At 51.5% G+C, this 15,999-nt stretch overlaps 1 protein-coding gene across 1 annotated transcript in view; it reads right to left on the bottom strand.

Annotated features, from left to right (window-relative positions):
• Window positions 1–3,869: 3,869 nt before the first annotated feature.
• Window positions 3,870–15,999, bottom strand: part of LOC139060956 (uncharacterized) — a 278,066-nt gene continuing 265,936 nt past the window's right edge. Inside the window, exon 2 of the mRNA XM_070540310.1 lies at window positions 3,870–5,110. Coding sequence (XP_070396411.1) covers window positions 3,983–5,110 — 1,128 coding nt within the window. The 3' untranslated portion in view covers window positions 3,870–3,982. The remainder of the gene's footprint in view (window positions 5,111–15,999) is intronic.

The raw sequence follows: 15,999 nt of genomic DNA, 5'->3' as shown, positions 1-15,999 counted from the left end.
TCTGTCGTGAAGCCCCGTAGACCGCAGGAACCTCACAGAGCAGAATTTCACAGAGCATACGGGATTAAGCGTAAGCAATCACCAAGGCTTGCGCAGCGATAGAGCGCAAACGAACGAAATGTAAACACGCGGAATCGAGGCGATCAAGCCCTCATTATGCTCTCTTGAGCTATTTTCTTGGAGCACTTATTTGAAATTAAAGGACTACATTTACCACTTCGGGTCCTTCTTTCGTTTTTCGCCACAGTCAGGCACCAGAAGGTTTTACTTCCGCGCGTATGCAGATATTTTTTCACCTCCCGAATGCCGCGGCGCCGCGGTTTAGCGTGGGCGCCGTCTGCTACAGGAACTTCTTAGGTGGCGCGCGCGGCAGGTGGCGCCAGCTTGGAAATTATAGAGGGACCGTACGGGTTACAGCAGCGAGGCGCCCCTCTTGCGATTGGCGCCGTTGCGGCTTCGGCGGCCGTTACAAGAGTGGACACTCCCGTAATGCCCAGCGGCCATGAGTTTCGTTCCTCCAGGCCCGCGGCCGAATAGACTGCGTCGCACCAAGCCGTCAGCGTTTCTACCCGAACCACACTTCCGGTTCCGGTTTTGGGCTCGCGCGTCTTGAACGCTAGCTGGAACGCGTTTTATGCCTGCCACGCTGACCGTTTCTATTTTTTTTTTGCTTCAACAGCTCAGCCGCACGCGGTTTTAGGGCGAAATCGTTTTATTATGAAGTAAAAGTGATTGCGAACGAGATTTACAAGCCTCCATCGCATATGTGTCACGTGCAATTTCATAAAAGACGCTTGACGCCTTGTGAAATGAGGAAATGTTTATTTTATTCTCTATAAATGCTCGTTGCGGGCTTTTTGTGGAGTCATCCAACGTTGTGGCAGCAGGTCAGCAGCAGTAGTTCCCGTACGAAGCTCCACCGGACGACGTCAGCTGAGAAAAATCAAATTACAAGCAAGTGTCTTTTTGGTATTAACGAATATGAATAATGCTTGTAGAGGCGAAACACGCGAAAGTGGCGAATGGGTGGTATTTCAAACAAAAGCAGTTGGCCTCTACATACGTGGCGTAGAAAATATATACCCGACTTATCCGGAACAATACCGTGCATACCACGAAGGCATCCTATTTGGAAGCATTCCCCTCTTTCCGGGCCTTAGTTCCTGTACTCTATAGGACCACCAATATGTGGCCTACTGAGCGTTTCCAGAACTTGTTTCATCCATAATTTTGTGCAACATCCTTTCGCAATCTATACTGTCGTGCTCATTACCGAACGATTTTAAAGTCGGCGAGGTGGTTCCAATAAATCTGGTGACGTGCATTCACCTTTCAATTACAGGCCGATTTCTCTAACAAGTGTGCCATGCATAATTCTAGAGCATATAATACAGTAAAAGGTCGTTAATTCGAACCGCAAGGGGAAGCCGCTTCAGTTCGAATTAACTAAAGTTCGAACTAACGAAAGTGAAGCAGAGCAACAGTACACTGCAATTTGGAAGCAGTAGGGCATGTCAGAGTTTGGCGTGTCAGAAAGTGATCAAGTCGAAGCTCTGGGTCCGACTGTGCCACACCACCGATGTCCACCGAAACGAACGTTAGCCGAGGCTTAACACCATCACAATGAATCGCGAGGGCCGATACCTCCTTAGCTGAAAATAGAGGTGCACAGCTGATGAAGACTGCCGAGACAAAGACGCTGAACATGTGAAGGTGGCGAAGGCCCTGATTCGTTGGTTCTTGATTGCAAGCGCAGCTGCGACGTACTTGATTCGCTGTGTTTTGGCGCTTGTCGTGCCATCTCCGCACAACATTAGCAGCTGTACAAGATTTGCAAAGCCTCCGAGATTCGCAACGGGTTAGAAATCTCGGAGGTTACGTAGAACGGAGAGGCGGCAGCCGCCGCTTCCTTCTGGCTGACCCCGCGTCGGTTAGATTTTTTTCCGATTTTGCCTCCTCTCGCCGTTCTCTCCGTTTCGGAGGCAATACAGCCTTGTGTGTAGGCAGTAGGCGCGTTTCTCTGGCCGTGTGCCAGGCGGGCGTAGTTCGAATTATCTGTGAGGGAACCTTCTCGCGTTCGAATTAACGAACTTTTTCATACATAGACTTCTGTGGAGCTTGGCCGGACCAAATCGTACAGTTCGAATTATCCATAAATTCGAATTATTGAAGTTCGAATTAACGAGCTTTCACTGCATACTCTAATCTCATCAACTTCCTAGAAACAAATTCATTCTTTTTCATCTCGTCAGCATGGGTTCCGTAAATCTCTTTCCTGCGATACTAAATTTATTTCACTTAAACATGAAATCGGTGCCGCGTTGCATAATTGATTTCACAATGACGCCATCTTCTTAGAATTTTCTAAATGATTTGATGTCGTCTCTAACGAATTACTTTGTCTAAAATTACACTCAACATTTAGCGTAATATTATCTCATGGATTGAATACTTCTTATCGAACAGAACACATTTTGTCGCTGCTAACAATTCTGACTCTTCGCTTTGCCCTGTCAGTTCCGGGATGTCGCAAGGTTCTGTTCTCGGAGCCTTCCTTTCTCTCATTTATATTAATGATTTTCCTAACTGTGTAGCGTCCTCCATAAGTTTATTTGCAGACGATTGTTTCATTTACAGAGTTATATCATCAAATTCTGACACTCTAAAACTACTATCTGATATAGACAAGGTAACTAACCGGTGCGACACTTCTAAAATGCGACTTAACAGCCAAAAGTGCAAACTAATGCGGATTTCCCGCAAGACTGCTTCGTCTAACCTATCCAACTATCACTTGAAGAACTCTGTACTCGAAGAATTCAGTTCCTATAAATACTTAGGCGTCCACATAACATCTAATTTTCCCTGGAAAACACATATAAACCACATCACTAACAGTGTAAACGTACGCTTGGTTACCTCCGTCGCAATTTCTCTATGGCACCCGCTAACTTAAAGCTACTTCCATACAAAACACTAATACGTACTAAGCTTGAATATGCCTCTTCTGTATGGGAGCCTGGTTTGGATTACTTAACAAATGCAATAGACTCTATACAACATCGTAGCGGGCGTTTCATTCTGACTATTCTCGGACGTCAAGCGTAACATCTATGAAGGCTACTTTAAACCTCCCTCTCCTCCCATCCTGTAGGAGGTTAGCACGCTTGTCACTGCTTCAAAACATTTATTATTACAATTCGGAATTAAAAAGTGAACTTTTGTCCGAACCTGCATACACATAATCGCGTACTGACCATCGCCATAAATTGAGCGTTCCACACTGTCGCACGAACCAATTTTTTTATTCATTTATTCCTAAAACTACCAATGAATGGGATCATGTGCCGGCCTCAACATAACCGATATATCTGCTTTTATAACGACTATCGAAGAATACTTTTGTGAATCCGTACTTTCAAATTTATTTATTATTATTATACCCTGTTATCTGCACATGCTGTGTATTTTATTGCACTGCCTTCTGTAACACCTTCGGGCCTTGAAGGATCTGTAAATAAATAAATAAATAAATAAATAAATAAATAAATAAATAAATAAATAAATGCGATGTGATGCATCAACATTGGCCGCGTATTTCGGACACGGGACAACGCGTGGTACTACACCGTAGTATCAAACACGAATGTCGCCTTGAAATCAATCGCTTTAACATCCGCATGGCAATAAACGAGAGAAAAGTATGGGGGTGAACGTCATAAGGTCAGAGACCACTCGAGGAGCGCAAGGTTTCGGAACAAAAACTGTATTAGCACAAGAAATAAACAAAATGCACGGCCAGTAAAGTCAGAAAACAATTGGTTGACAGTTACAAAGGATAGCAGATTTTAGAAAAGAAATGTCGCAGAATTCACTTTATTTACTAGAAAAGAGATCAAAAATTCGTTAAGCTTATGTCACACATATTGGGAAGTGGCAAGGAGGATTCTCCGGTGCAGTACACGTTCTGCGATGACGAACGTTAGGGTGCTGCTCTGATCCAACCGTACATCTCCCTATCGCTGAGCGTGATAAGGAACGCTACCTTTCCGTCTCGGAGGTAGCCGTCATTTTCCAGCGGGGCAATGTCTGCAGTAAATTGGAGGTGGAAGTGTAGCAGCGAAGGATCATGGGGCTTGCACAAACAAGGCTTCACACCGGGAGTTAACGAACATTCATTGGATGTCACTGGATGCACCGCGTGCACTCTCCAGAAAGGCGGCCAACACTTGGAGTCCACCAGCATCCCATTAAACTCGATCTCCACAACGAGTGTAGATGCAGAAGTAGCGCCGTACCTCCAAACTTCAATCGTAAAGTAGGTGTCCCTCATGTGCCACGCCGCAATCTCAGCAAGCTTTTTATTCCCTCGCTGCAACTGAATGATTTCCTCACAGTTTTCCAGGGTCAGCAGATAATAAGCCCACCCAATTTCCTTAATCCGTGCGGGTGTCAACAGCGCACTTGTCAAATACCGAAGGTCAGCTTGCCAACGCTCACAATGAGCAATGACACGGCCGAAATGAGGCTTCGGGGAAGTTTTCCGCCAGTTTTCCAGGTGCGCTAAACGTTCCAACTTTCGAAGTATCAGATCCTGTCCCGAGTGCAACGACAGCGACCTCGACGTGCTGGCTTCCTCCAATGGATTTTGCTGAGATGTGAGTTGATGGGACACGGTCGATGAAATCGTGGCGGTCATTTGATCCATGTCGGCCTTTAAATTGTGCTCGCATGCTCTGACCTCCCGAGTGATCTCAGCGAAGCTGGCTTCCTGTTTTCTGACTTGTTCTGTAAGCTCATTCAACTGACTCTGAATCACTGGCAGCAGCTGGTCGTGGTTGAGGCATCCCAACATGGCCTTCATGTCTTCAAGGGCAGCGTTCACGTCTGCAAGGGTCAGTGCTGTATGCTCCGAGGACTCTGTGATCGCTGAAGAAACACCGCCACTGCATTCAGCCACGTAGTGCGTCCGCAGGTCTTTGTGCTGGACTCCCTCGCCGCATCGCAAACATTCCACGGTGTGAAATGTGCAGTCGTTCTCGTAGTGCTCCAGCATGCGGTCCATGGTGCCCGTGTACTCGCAGCCGTGCGCTTCGTTCCAGCAGTACACCTTAATAGAAAATATGATATATAAATAACCCACATTAAAATTTTTAGCCGACAAGCTATTTTTACTAAAGGCGACTTCTGTACCTGTCCCTAACTTTTAGAACATACCTTTACATGAATTACGGTGTGAACTGGCGTCAACGCCGGATTCTTTGGGGAAGCAAATATGCTCAACATGAACCAGCAGTATCTGTCGCTGTCTAAACATTCAAGACGCATCAAACACGAATACTAGGTCAAAGTGAATCACTTAGTTATGCTTTTAAATAGCAACACAGCTGCTCCCACACAAGAATGAGCCTTGGTAGGCGAGAATCGAGGAAAAATGCGCCCACTGTTGAACTATTCTTCCAGTTCCAAACTTATCTACGAGGACAGCAGCATTCTGGTGCAGTAGAGACCGCCATATGCTTTTCGCATGCTAGCTTGCTACTCAAATAAATGCGGTCACCCACTACGGGCCAAGATAGCTGTTATAGGGCGGTTGTGAGCGGGTGGGGGGGGGGGGGGGGGGGGGAGTAGTTCAGGTTGAGGAATAATGTCTAAAAGTAAAATTTTCCTGAAATGGTACTTTTTGAGGAGCAACACCATCTTCAAGAAGAATAACTAGTGAAATTATTTTGTAGTGGTACCCAACCTCGTTTTCTGAAGTTTCAGTGCAAATTTCAATAGAAAGAAGAAGAATGTTTGCTTAGAAAGTGGTTAACTATCACTGAATTATGTTTGAATTGTCATTGAAGTGATTAATCATTACCAGTTTCCCTTTGAATTTAACACAGAAACGGCAAGCCGAAAAGTCAGTGTGACGTCGCACATTTCAATGTATTGCCTTTTTGTTATTCCTCGCTTATCTGTGACACTAAGAAATAAGTGAATACCGAGTTCCAACAGAATATTTCGCATGAGGCTACAGTCAGTTTGTGACGATGAGCGGAGCGAGAACAAGGTGAAAGCAGAAGCCAACGTTATACGTGGGAACGGGAAAGAAAATACAGAGGATGATACCTTCTCCATAAGTTAGAGACATTGCAACCAACAGGCATAAACGTTTCAAAGGGAGCTTTAGAATACATCCGGGATGCTAAATTTTGAAGGTATAGACCGTTTCATCGGGCGAGGAGGATAGGGCACGCGGAGAGCCTTTCCTCCTCTCTGGCTTGGACGATCCGGCGCGGCGCTGCTTGAAAGTATTGCTGTCGCGTGCTGCGTAACGTATTCGAGATGTTTTAGATGGCATTTTGTGAAATTTACGCCATATTCGTTCATATAAGGTCGTCAGGGAAACCTTTCGGTGCATCGGTAACTACAGTAGGCGGAAATATCTCTTGGGGGCGCAAAAATGTGACGCGTTTTATCAGCCGCGGTGTACGCACATTATCAGTCGCGGTGTGTGTATGTGTTGTGAACTATTTTGCTTATATCGGTTTTAATTCAGCAAAGAATACCGGTATCTCTGTATTAGCAGCATGAAATGGTAAATCTGCTCAATATCTGATCTCGTGCACGCTCGTGCACGGCCAACCTAAGGCAACCACGAAACATCTGAGCGGCAGGCGCTGTCAAATATTTGTGATGCACCGGCATCGCTCTCGCGCATTTCAAGTCTAGTAGGCTTCAAATTACCATATGTCTACGCTAGCCTTCCTGCATGAGGCCGATGGCGCTGCTCAACACAACGATCACTGCGGTTGGTGAACCAGCACGGTACATATGTAAGCTGTGCGCTTCGGCGTTGCCTTTTTGGCCTGCATACAGCCATAATATATGAGAGATTGCGTAAAAAGAATGCGATTCCTGTTTTTGAGGACAAAATTTCCGTATTACGTGAGAGTTCGTCGTAGAGAACGGAACGAACACAACCGAAAAAAAAAAATTCGGTTATCATCCTCTTTCTCGAAAAAGCAAGAGAAAACGGGCTAAAGCCGCAATAGGGCCTCGCATAGTCACGCCGCACAACGTTTATAAATATATAATCGCTGATGCCGTATGCTTGGACCATGCAGTATATAGAACAAAGATATATGTAATCCAGCACTATTCCACTACTTAGGGCGCTTGCGCAGTTCGTAAACAGTCTCTTTGCTGGACAAGCGTAACTCAGACTGTAAGGTATGTTGCTATTACTTGCCAAAACTATTTTATTCAGGGGCGGAAACTTCATCCATCGAACCGAGTAGTCACGCAATGTAACCTGCAGCGAACAGTTTGAACGCTTGTCAAAGTATAACATCACAGCTCCTATCGTAGCAGAACGGTACCCACGCTCACGGTGTTACGATCGTCGCGCATGTTTCATGGCTCCTAAACCGCAGCTTAGACACAGAGGATAGTACTGCAATAAGGTCACATTAGTGGTTGGAACATTCAAATATACACAATTGATCTCCGAGGCTGATTGTAGACTCGAATATGCGCGCACACATCACGCTGCGTGTTCCGTCCACCTCAACGCCAGCAGAAATTCCGGCCATGACGCCTTAAACCAGTTCAGCACGTCTCACAGAACCGTTTATCACGTAGAAGACGCACGTCACACTAAACAGACCGCGCGACCGCGAAAACAAACGCCAGAAACTACCGCGGAGCGTATACCTGCCATGCAAAACACCGCTTTCACCCAAGCCAGTATGGCGCTGCTCATAGGCGGCGCCACTGCGTTCACAATATGGCGGCGCCTACGAAAAAACGGTCTATAGGCAACAAGTTTGGTTTCTTAGCGCTTTTTCTCCCTTTCCTTCCTTCCTTGCTGTTTTTTTCTTTGTCAGCCGGCGTGTCAGACGCCGTTGACACGCCGGCTAGCACGCGGGCGTTGACACGTGATTGGCTGACGACGAGGCGCCTGGCCTTGTGCAGATACTCCTTTATTCTGAATTCCACACGCTAACACACCTGCACTCGCTGCCGCACCCCCCCGCCTTACGCTCTCTCCCCTATATTTGAACCCCACCTATATATGCTGTGGCGGGGGAAGCATAGGTCGCCTTGAAGAAGACGAGTCCACTTATCGAAGCGTTGGCTCCCGCTTTCACCTTGTTCTCGTTTTGATCATCGTCTTGAATTTCCATCTCCCGCCTTCCCCGTGTTTTCCCTACAGTCAATTTGTGTTGCTCTATTGTGTTAGTTTTGATAGACGCTAAGGAGTAACATTTGGTGAGGGTGAAATTGGGTATTAATGTTCGGCGATGGTAAAGGGGCACTCTAATCGTTAGGCGTGCACGTATGTCGCAGCGGAATTATGGGAATACTAATGCATAATTGCCTTCCGCCTCCCCCTCCGCCCCCCTAAGAAGAAAGAAAGAAGTGACAAATTATTTTTTTGTTCCTCACCTTCACGGTGTTCGCTTTCCTGGCCGGGAATTCGTAACCGACGCACTCCCCTACTTCGAATGCATCTCGATCTAACGATCTAACGAAGCCACCCTTCGAGAGTGGCTGCGTGACAAGATTGGCACAAAGCGTGCGAGCACGGCAACAGCACCATCCGTTTTGGGATCATGCGGCAGAGGCCGCATACACGTGAACTGGGAACCTCGTCGACGAACCGCGTCGGTCGCCAGTTGATGCCGGAGACGAGGTGGTCGCGAAAACGGTACACTCGTCCCTGTCCAGGATCCGACATGGCGGCGTCTTCGGGCACGAATCCTAGGCTCGCACAAGAGCGTGGTGGCTTGTTTTACCGAGCTTATCGCTACTCAGTGGTGTCAGACACTACGCCTACATCAGCGTCAACGAGAGACAGAATGAGCCCTGCACGCGCTATCGCGTAGAATGGGGAACTCTTATGGCGCTTTTCGCCTCCGTAAAATAGCTTCGTTACCGTCGGCGACAGCCGTCACATCTCCCGCCGATTCCGCAGCAGCGCATGCATATCGGCGCGTTACAAGTGCTAGGCGGTGCCCTGTCTACTGGACCCCTCGCGCCATCTGACGAATAGCTGCTCAAATGCGGTAGGATTACAGGCGGCGTCAGCAGCCTGCGCGCCACGGAGGAAGGAAACTAAGGAGAGGCCCTACCCCCTCCGCGCGCTAGGAGAAAAGTGTGGCGGAAATGACGTAGCAAGTTCTCATTTTTTCGCTGCTTTTTTATTTTTTTTGCTGTATGGCCACGCCTTTTGGGCCACAATGGCGGCGTTGTTTGAGCGCTCACACGTGTTGCTCTGGTAGGTTTCGTGCCGTGGCAAAGGCGCTGTGTGGGCGGGTTTGCGTTAGTCACCGTGTCTTGTTGCGTTGTGTTACCTGCACCGTGCTATGCCGGATGTTGCGCGAGCGCGCGCGCTCCGCGCGCGAAACCACGCTCAGCGCGGCGTGGTTTCGCGAAAGATGTAAACAAGAGAGGAGGGTGGCACAAAAGGCGGAGCATCGCCATGAGCAACGCCAACTTCTGGCTTCACTTTTGCTTCACAAAGAGTGACGTCAGGGCCTCTCCTTAGTTTCCTTCCTCCGTGCTGCGCGCTGTGTTTGGTACCCTGCCAAACGACAGTGATGGCGCGAAACAGTGTTTAGCCGGGTTTCGGGAATTACATAATCTTGACGGCTTTTTTCGTGGAAAGAATTTGGAGAAAGGATGCCGTCTATTTGAAGCGGAGCACGTGACGAAACTGCTGAACTCGCACGAATCGGAAGTGACTGCTAGGTGCATTCCGCAAACGAAAAGCATCGCACAGGCGAGATGCGTGAAGCTCAGCGTATAAGTTACTTCGTTATATACGATGTGGACCCATGAAATTATAGGCGACATTTATTCTTGCAGATCGGCGACTGAAGACAAATCTTAGCGGGGAGCTGCGATTGACGTGCTGGCATCGCAGGGAAGTGCAAGCACGCCGCTGTAGTTGCCCTGTACATACAGGACGGCAAATGCGACTCCAATACATCTCGTCTAAGAACGTGGGGCGTACCAACGGCTCGTAAGACCTACCTTAAGTATTCTGACGTTGCCCTCCCCAAACACGAAGAAAAAAAGTGAGGAACTTACCAGTTTTGTGAGACTACGCTGAGAAAATATTTTCGCCCAAATTACTGGAAATTCGAGACTTATGTTGTTGCAATTTTTCGGCGCTTGCAACGGAGGTTCCAGTAAACCACGTCGCCAAATATTTTGGTGATCTCAACTGCCCCTGCGCCGATATGCTGGGCGTAGGAGGCTCTGCGCCAGCTGAGCCAGGTGCAACCCCTCCTCCTAGCTCTCAGCAAGCCCTGGCGCTGTTTGTATGGGAGACGATTGGGAAAGAGTTCCACAGCCTTACTTCGGTACAGTGTGGAAAGAAACTACTTTGTTTGCACGGCAGCCCCGCGGAACGCGCTGAAGAAGCTAGCCGCAGCCTCAAGGCTCCCGAGACTGCCACGGGACCATATTCGAGTCATCGTTAGGCCAAGGGGTGGCCTCGACGTGAAAAAGATAAGCACTATTAGAGCGGCACAGGCGCTGGCTATGGCGGCGGCGCTTTCACCCGACGAGGTTGGCGAAGACATCGTCTGCCCAAATAGCGTGCAAAACATCTACGTCGTCTCAACACCAGAAGAAAGGAACGCGCGTGCTTACGCGATGGTTCAACAGATCCACCTGCGCGAAGGGGTCTTTGAAGTGGCCGCGTACATGGCCGCCTCGGACAATACATGCAAGGGTGTTGTGAGAGGCGTCGACGTCGAGTTCAACGACGCTCAGCTCCGCGCAATGATCGTACACCGGCGGAACCCCACCGCGTTGGAGGTGCGTCGCATCAAGACCACCACTACGGTTATCGTCCTATTCGACGGACTGAGGGTGCCGAACTTTGTCATGTGTGGAGCAGGCATGCTGCCCTGCTCTCTATACAGAAGGCAAGTTGATGTGTGCTACGGTTGTGGGGAACTGGGCCACAGGGCCGATGTATGTCCGACCCCGAGTGTGAAGAAGTGCAGGGGATGCGGAGCCACATCCCCCACTGAAGGCCACCAGTGTGAGGCGAAATGCGGCATATGCGGCGGCCCTCACCCAACGGCTGATCGTAAGTGCGCGCAACGCTTCCAAACGCCGTATGTCGTCAGGCAGAGACGCCGGAGGCGCCGGCGGAAGAAAACAGGTGACGCCAAGAAGGCCGGCAACGCGGCACGCGAGATGAGCCAGGCACTGACGTCAGCGCTACGGAAGAGGAGCTCTTCGAGAGGACGCTCCCGCTCGCGCAGTCTTTCCCGTTCTAGAACGCGCTCCCGCTCACGTGGGCGCTCCGTGCAACGAAGGCGCTCTCAATCTAGGGGCCGCTCCAAGTCCAACGTGCGCATCGCAGGAGGTCCCACCTGGGCCGACAAAGTGAAACAGACGAAGCAGACGGGCCGGACGCAACACGCCGCCGCACAGGAGAGCGAGCGGGCGCATGATCCCAGGATCGCGCAGTTGATGAACGAAAACGCCAGCCTCAAGGAGGCAATCCGGAGAATGAAGGCCGACTTTGAGGCCTTCCGAAACGCCAGCGCCGTTCAAGCGGCTGCGCCAAGGCAAATGTCTACGGAAGAAGGGGCCACAGCAAGAGCGGTCAAGCGCAGAGCCACCTCCTCCCAGGGTACTGTTGAGGACGTGAGCACGGCGGAGGCTGCCATGCAGAGGTCTTTGGACCGCATGCAAAAATCCTTTGCCGAGCTGGTACAGAGTAACCAGGCCCTTCTACTCCGAGTGCAACTGCTTGAGAACGAGCTTGCCAAGCGATGTGACGTACACTACGGCGACGCCGCCAGGCCGGAGGCGGTGTCCAGTGAAATGCTACAAGACAACCAGCAGTCGTGGGCTGACGAGCAAAATGGCATCTCAGCCCAGCTCCGGTCCAACATGCCCAACCATGGCCAGACCGGATAGTAAGCTCATCGTGTGGCAGTGGAACTGCGCCAGCTTTCGGAGGCGCAGGCCTCAACTGGTGCAGTTCATCAAGGCCCGGGAGCCGCAAGAGAGGCCCCACGTCATTTTGCTACAGGAAACGGGAATGGAAACAATTTCCCTCCAGGGGTACCGAGCTGTCTCGTCGTTGGCGGAGAACGGGCTCGGCATCGCGATACTTATTGCAAATAAGTGCGCCTTCCAGGAGCACGATCTCCGTCTTGGCAACACCAAGCTGGAAGCGTTGCTCGTCGAGATCATACCAAACAGTTGGCTCAAGAACAGCGTCTACGTTATCAATGTGTACTGCTCGCCTAGGGACAACCGGCAGACCTTCTACAGCCTAACAACCAAGGCATCGTCCAAGGCGAGGGAGACGCCGCTTGTTCTGGCTGGAGATTTCAACGCGCCGCACGAAGCCTGGGGCTACGTGAGAAGCATTCCCAAAGGCTGCAGACTCCTGCAGGCAGCGACTGACAGCTCCCTAGAACTGATAACCGACCCCCATTACCCCACACGCATGGGAAATTCGGTCTCGAGAGACACCACCCCAGATCTGGCCTTCGTCAAGAACGCGCCGGGAGCAGAGTGGCACAACTTACAAGAGAACCTGGGAAGTGACCACTACATCGTGGAAATCTCCCTACCGGTCAGCGCGGCCCCGCAGAGGTCCTTCGAAATAGTCGACTGGGACGCCTTCCGAAAGAGAAGGAAGGACGACCACGCGAAATACGAGTCGTTTGCGGACCTCGTGGCGCAGCTCAAGAAGGATGTAGCTGCGGTCACCAGGACCGTTGAAACAGACCTCAAGCTCGATCGCATGGACGCTCGATTGGCGCACCTGCTCGAAGCTAAGAATTCCCTCACGGCCAGATGGAAGACGCAGAAGCTGAATCGCAACCTCCGGAGGAGGATTGCGACCCTCAACCGCGAGATCGAATCGTACTGCAAGGAGCTCGGCCAGCAGCAATGGAACGAAGTGTGCGCGTCCGTCGACGGCCAGATGCGTGCGGGAGGCAAGTGGAACCTCCTCAAGCAGTTATTGGACGACACCCAGTCTAAGAGAAACCACACTCTGGCTATCGATAGGCTGGTCCACAAGCTTAACAGCGAAGGCGCATCTATGACCGAAGTGATGGACGAAGTCGCGCGTCGCTACCTCCCCATCGGGCAGTCCGGGCCAGAAGATTACCCGGCCTACGGCGGCAAGGCGGACGAGGAGCTCGACGCCCCCTTCTCCGTCTCGGAAGTCAGAGCGGCCCTTCAAGGCCTCAACGGAAGATCGGCGCCCGGGCCGGATGGAATCTCGAACAGACTCCTTCGAAATTTAGACGAAGGCTCGATCGAACTGCTCACCAAAGAAATAAACAATGTCTGGGAGGCCGGCATCGTACCGGATGCCTGGAAGGAAGCCTCGGTGATCCTAATTCCGAAGCCGGGCAAGACACCAGCCATGGACAGCCTGCGACCCATTTCGCTCACGTCTTGCGTGGGCAAGGTGGCGGAGCATGTCATCCACAACAGAATATCGAGGCATGTCGAGGAACGACACCTCCTCCCGCCGAATATGGTCGGCTTCAGACCCTCCCTGTCCACTCAAGAGGTCATGCTGCTGATCAAGAGGCAGATAGTCGACGTGGTCACGAGAGACGTCCGAGGCATCTTGGCGCTGGACATCGCCAAGGCCTTCGACACGGTCAAGCACAAGCACGTCCTCGACTCTGTGACGAGATTGAACCTCGGCGAACGCTTTCACGCGTTCGTGAGCTCTTTCCTAAGGGATCGCAAGGCCACGATCAAATTGGGCCAGGTCAAGTCGGACGGATACGCGCTGGGAGCCTGCGGCACGCCGCAGGGTGCGGTGTTATCTCCACTGCTTTTCAACATCTCCATGAGAGACCTATCAGTCCGACTCGAGCGCATCGGGGCCGTCAATCTCAATCACGCTATCTACGCGGACGACATCACCATCTGGTGCGGCGGTGGGTCGGACGCAGCGGTGGAGCGGGCCCTGCAAGAGGCCTTGCAAGTCACGGAAGAATTCCTCGAGGGCACGGGACTCGTCCTCTCGCCGACTAAGTCGGAACTCTTGCTCTATCGACCCGACAGAAAAGGCCGCAAGTTCGACACGACGCTGGACCAAGTACCGATCGAACTCAGAACGAAGACGGGTCAGCGCATCCAGAGGGTGGATTCTCTCAGAGTGCTCGGACTGGTCCTCAATGCAAAGGGCAACAACGCGCAAACGATCGCGCGCCTGAGTGCGAAGACGGAGAACATGCTTCGACTTGTTTCGCGAGTGACGAGCAGGAGGGGGGGCATCAGCGAAGCCAACCTCATAAGGATCTACCACGCCTTCCTTATGAGCCATATCAACTACGTGGCTTCTGCGCTAAACTGGTCACGTTCGGAGGAGAACAAGATCGACGCACTCATGAGGAAGAGTATCAAACGAGTCCTCGGCATCCCCATGACGACCAGCACGGAGAAGTTGATGCAACTCGGGGTCCACAACACCCTGAGCGAAGTCGTCGAAGCGCAGAAAACGGCACAGATCGTTCGCCTCTCTACCACCAAGGCCGGCCGCCGAATACTCGAGATGGCGGGTCTGGCAGCCATGGCCGAGGAGTCGTGCGCCGTCCCGCTTTGCCAGAGTGAAAGGGAAACCTTTCGAGTCTCCCCCTTCCCGAGGAATGTTCATCCACAACACAACGAGGCCCGGCGCGCAGCCAGAGCCCGAGCACTCATCAAGACTGCCCTGCAAACCCCAGAGCGCTCGTCCTTTGTCGACGCGGCGCGGTATCCCGGATCAAACTCGTACGTGGCCACGGTGGTTGACCCCCAGGGCAAGATCCTGAATGCGGCGTCTATACAACGTTCGACGGCGTCCGTCGCAGAGCAAGTCGCAGTGGCGCTGGCTCTGTGCGAACCCGGGCGCACGCATATCTTCACGGACTCCAGGTCGGCGGCGATGGCCTTTCTCGCCGGCTCTGTCTCGGCCGAGGCTGCGGCGGTGCTGAGGACCCGTAAGACAGGCACGGCCGGTCATGTCATCACTTGGTTCCCGGCTCACATGGGCCGGAACGTCTCCCCCGGCTCGATCAACCCTAATGAGCTGGCCCACGACCAGGCGCGAGGTCTCATCAACCGCGCCAGTCCGAGGAGCCCGGCTTCGCAGGGGATCGACCGAACCACGGACCCGCTGCTTACTTTCCACGAGATCACTACTCATTACCAGCTGGGACGCAGACAGTATCCGGCTCCTCACCCGAAGCTGGGCAGACCCCAGGCCTCGGTGCTGAGAATGCTGCAGACGGGCTCCTTTCCGTCTCGCTCGAGGCTGAGCCACTACTCTCCAGGTGTGGATCCCCGCTGCCCAGACTGCGGCGAGGAACGGTCGACCTTGAACCACATGCTGTGGCAATGTTCTGCTTTGCGCCACTCGCCTTTAAACCGGCAAGAAGACTGGGATGAAGCCGTCAAGAGCACCGACCTTCAAGTCCAGCTTCGGGCTGTCCAAAGGGCCTGCGACAGGGCTGAAGATCACGGTCTTCCGCCCCCGGCGCAGGTGCGGCCCGCGACTACGACACGGTAGTTCCTTAGGACCAATTAAAGTTTCTTGTCTGTCTGTCTGTCTGTTTGCTCCATATGCTGGTAAGCACTATAGGTGTCCCGTTGCTGCCATCGTTGCTGGCCTAACGCCGGAACATAAAACAGTCTGCCGTCGGGCAAGCGCGATCCAGCGTTGACGCCGTTCTACTTCATACGATCGGCTCGGGAACCTCCTGTAAAACTGTTCCTCGCGATGCATTAACATTGGCTGTGCATTTCAGACAAAGGGCAAAGCTTGGTACTAAAGCGTAAAATCAAATACGAGCATCGCCTTGAAATCAATCGCTTTAACAGCTGCATGACAATAGTCGAGAGAAAAGTATCGAGGTGGCCGCCATAAGTTCAGAAACCAATCGAGGAGCACATGAGGAGCACAATATTTAGGAACAAAAACTGTATTAGCACAAGAAATAAACAAAATGAACAGCCAGC

The sequence above is a fragment of the Dermacentor albipictus genome, chromosome 6, assembly GCF_038994185.2.
Source record: "Dermacentor albipictus isolate Rhodes 1998 colony chromosome 6, USDA_Dalb.pri_finalv2, whole genome shotgun sequence".
Taxonomy (NCBI): domain Eukaryota; kingdom Metazoa; phylum Arthropoda; class Arachnida; order Ixodida; family Ixodidae; genus Dermacentor; species Dermacentor albipictus.
Note: the sequence above shows the minus strand (reverse complement) of the source record. Positions and strands in the feature narration are given on the sequence as shown.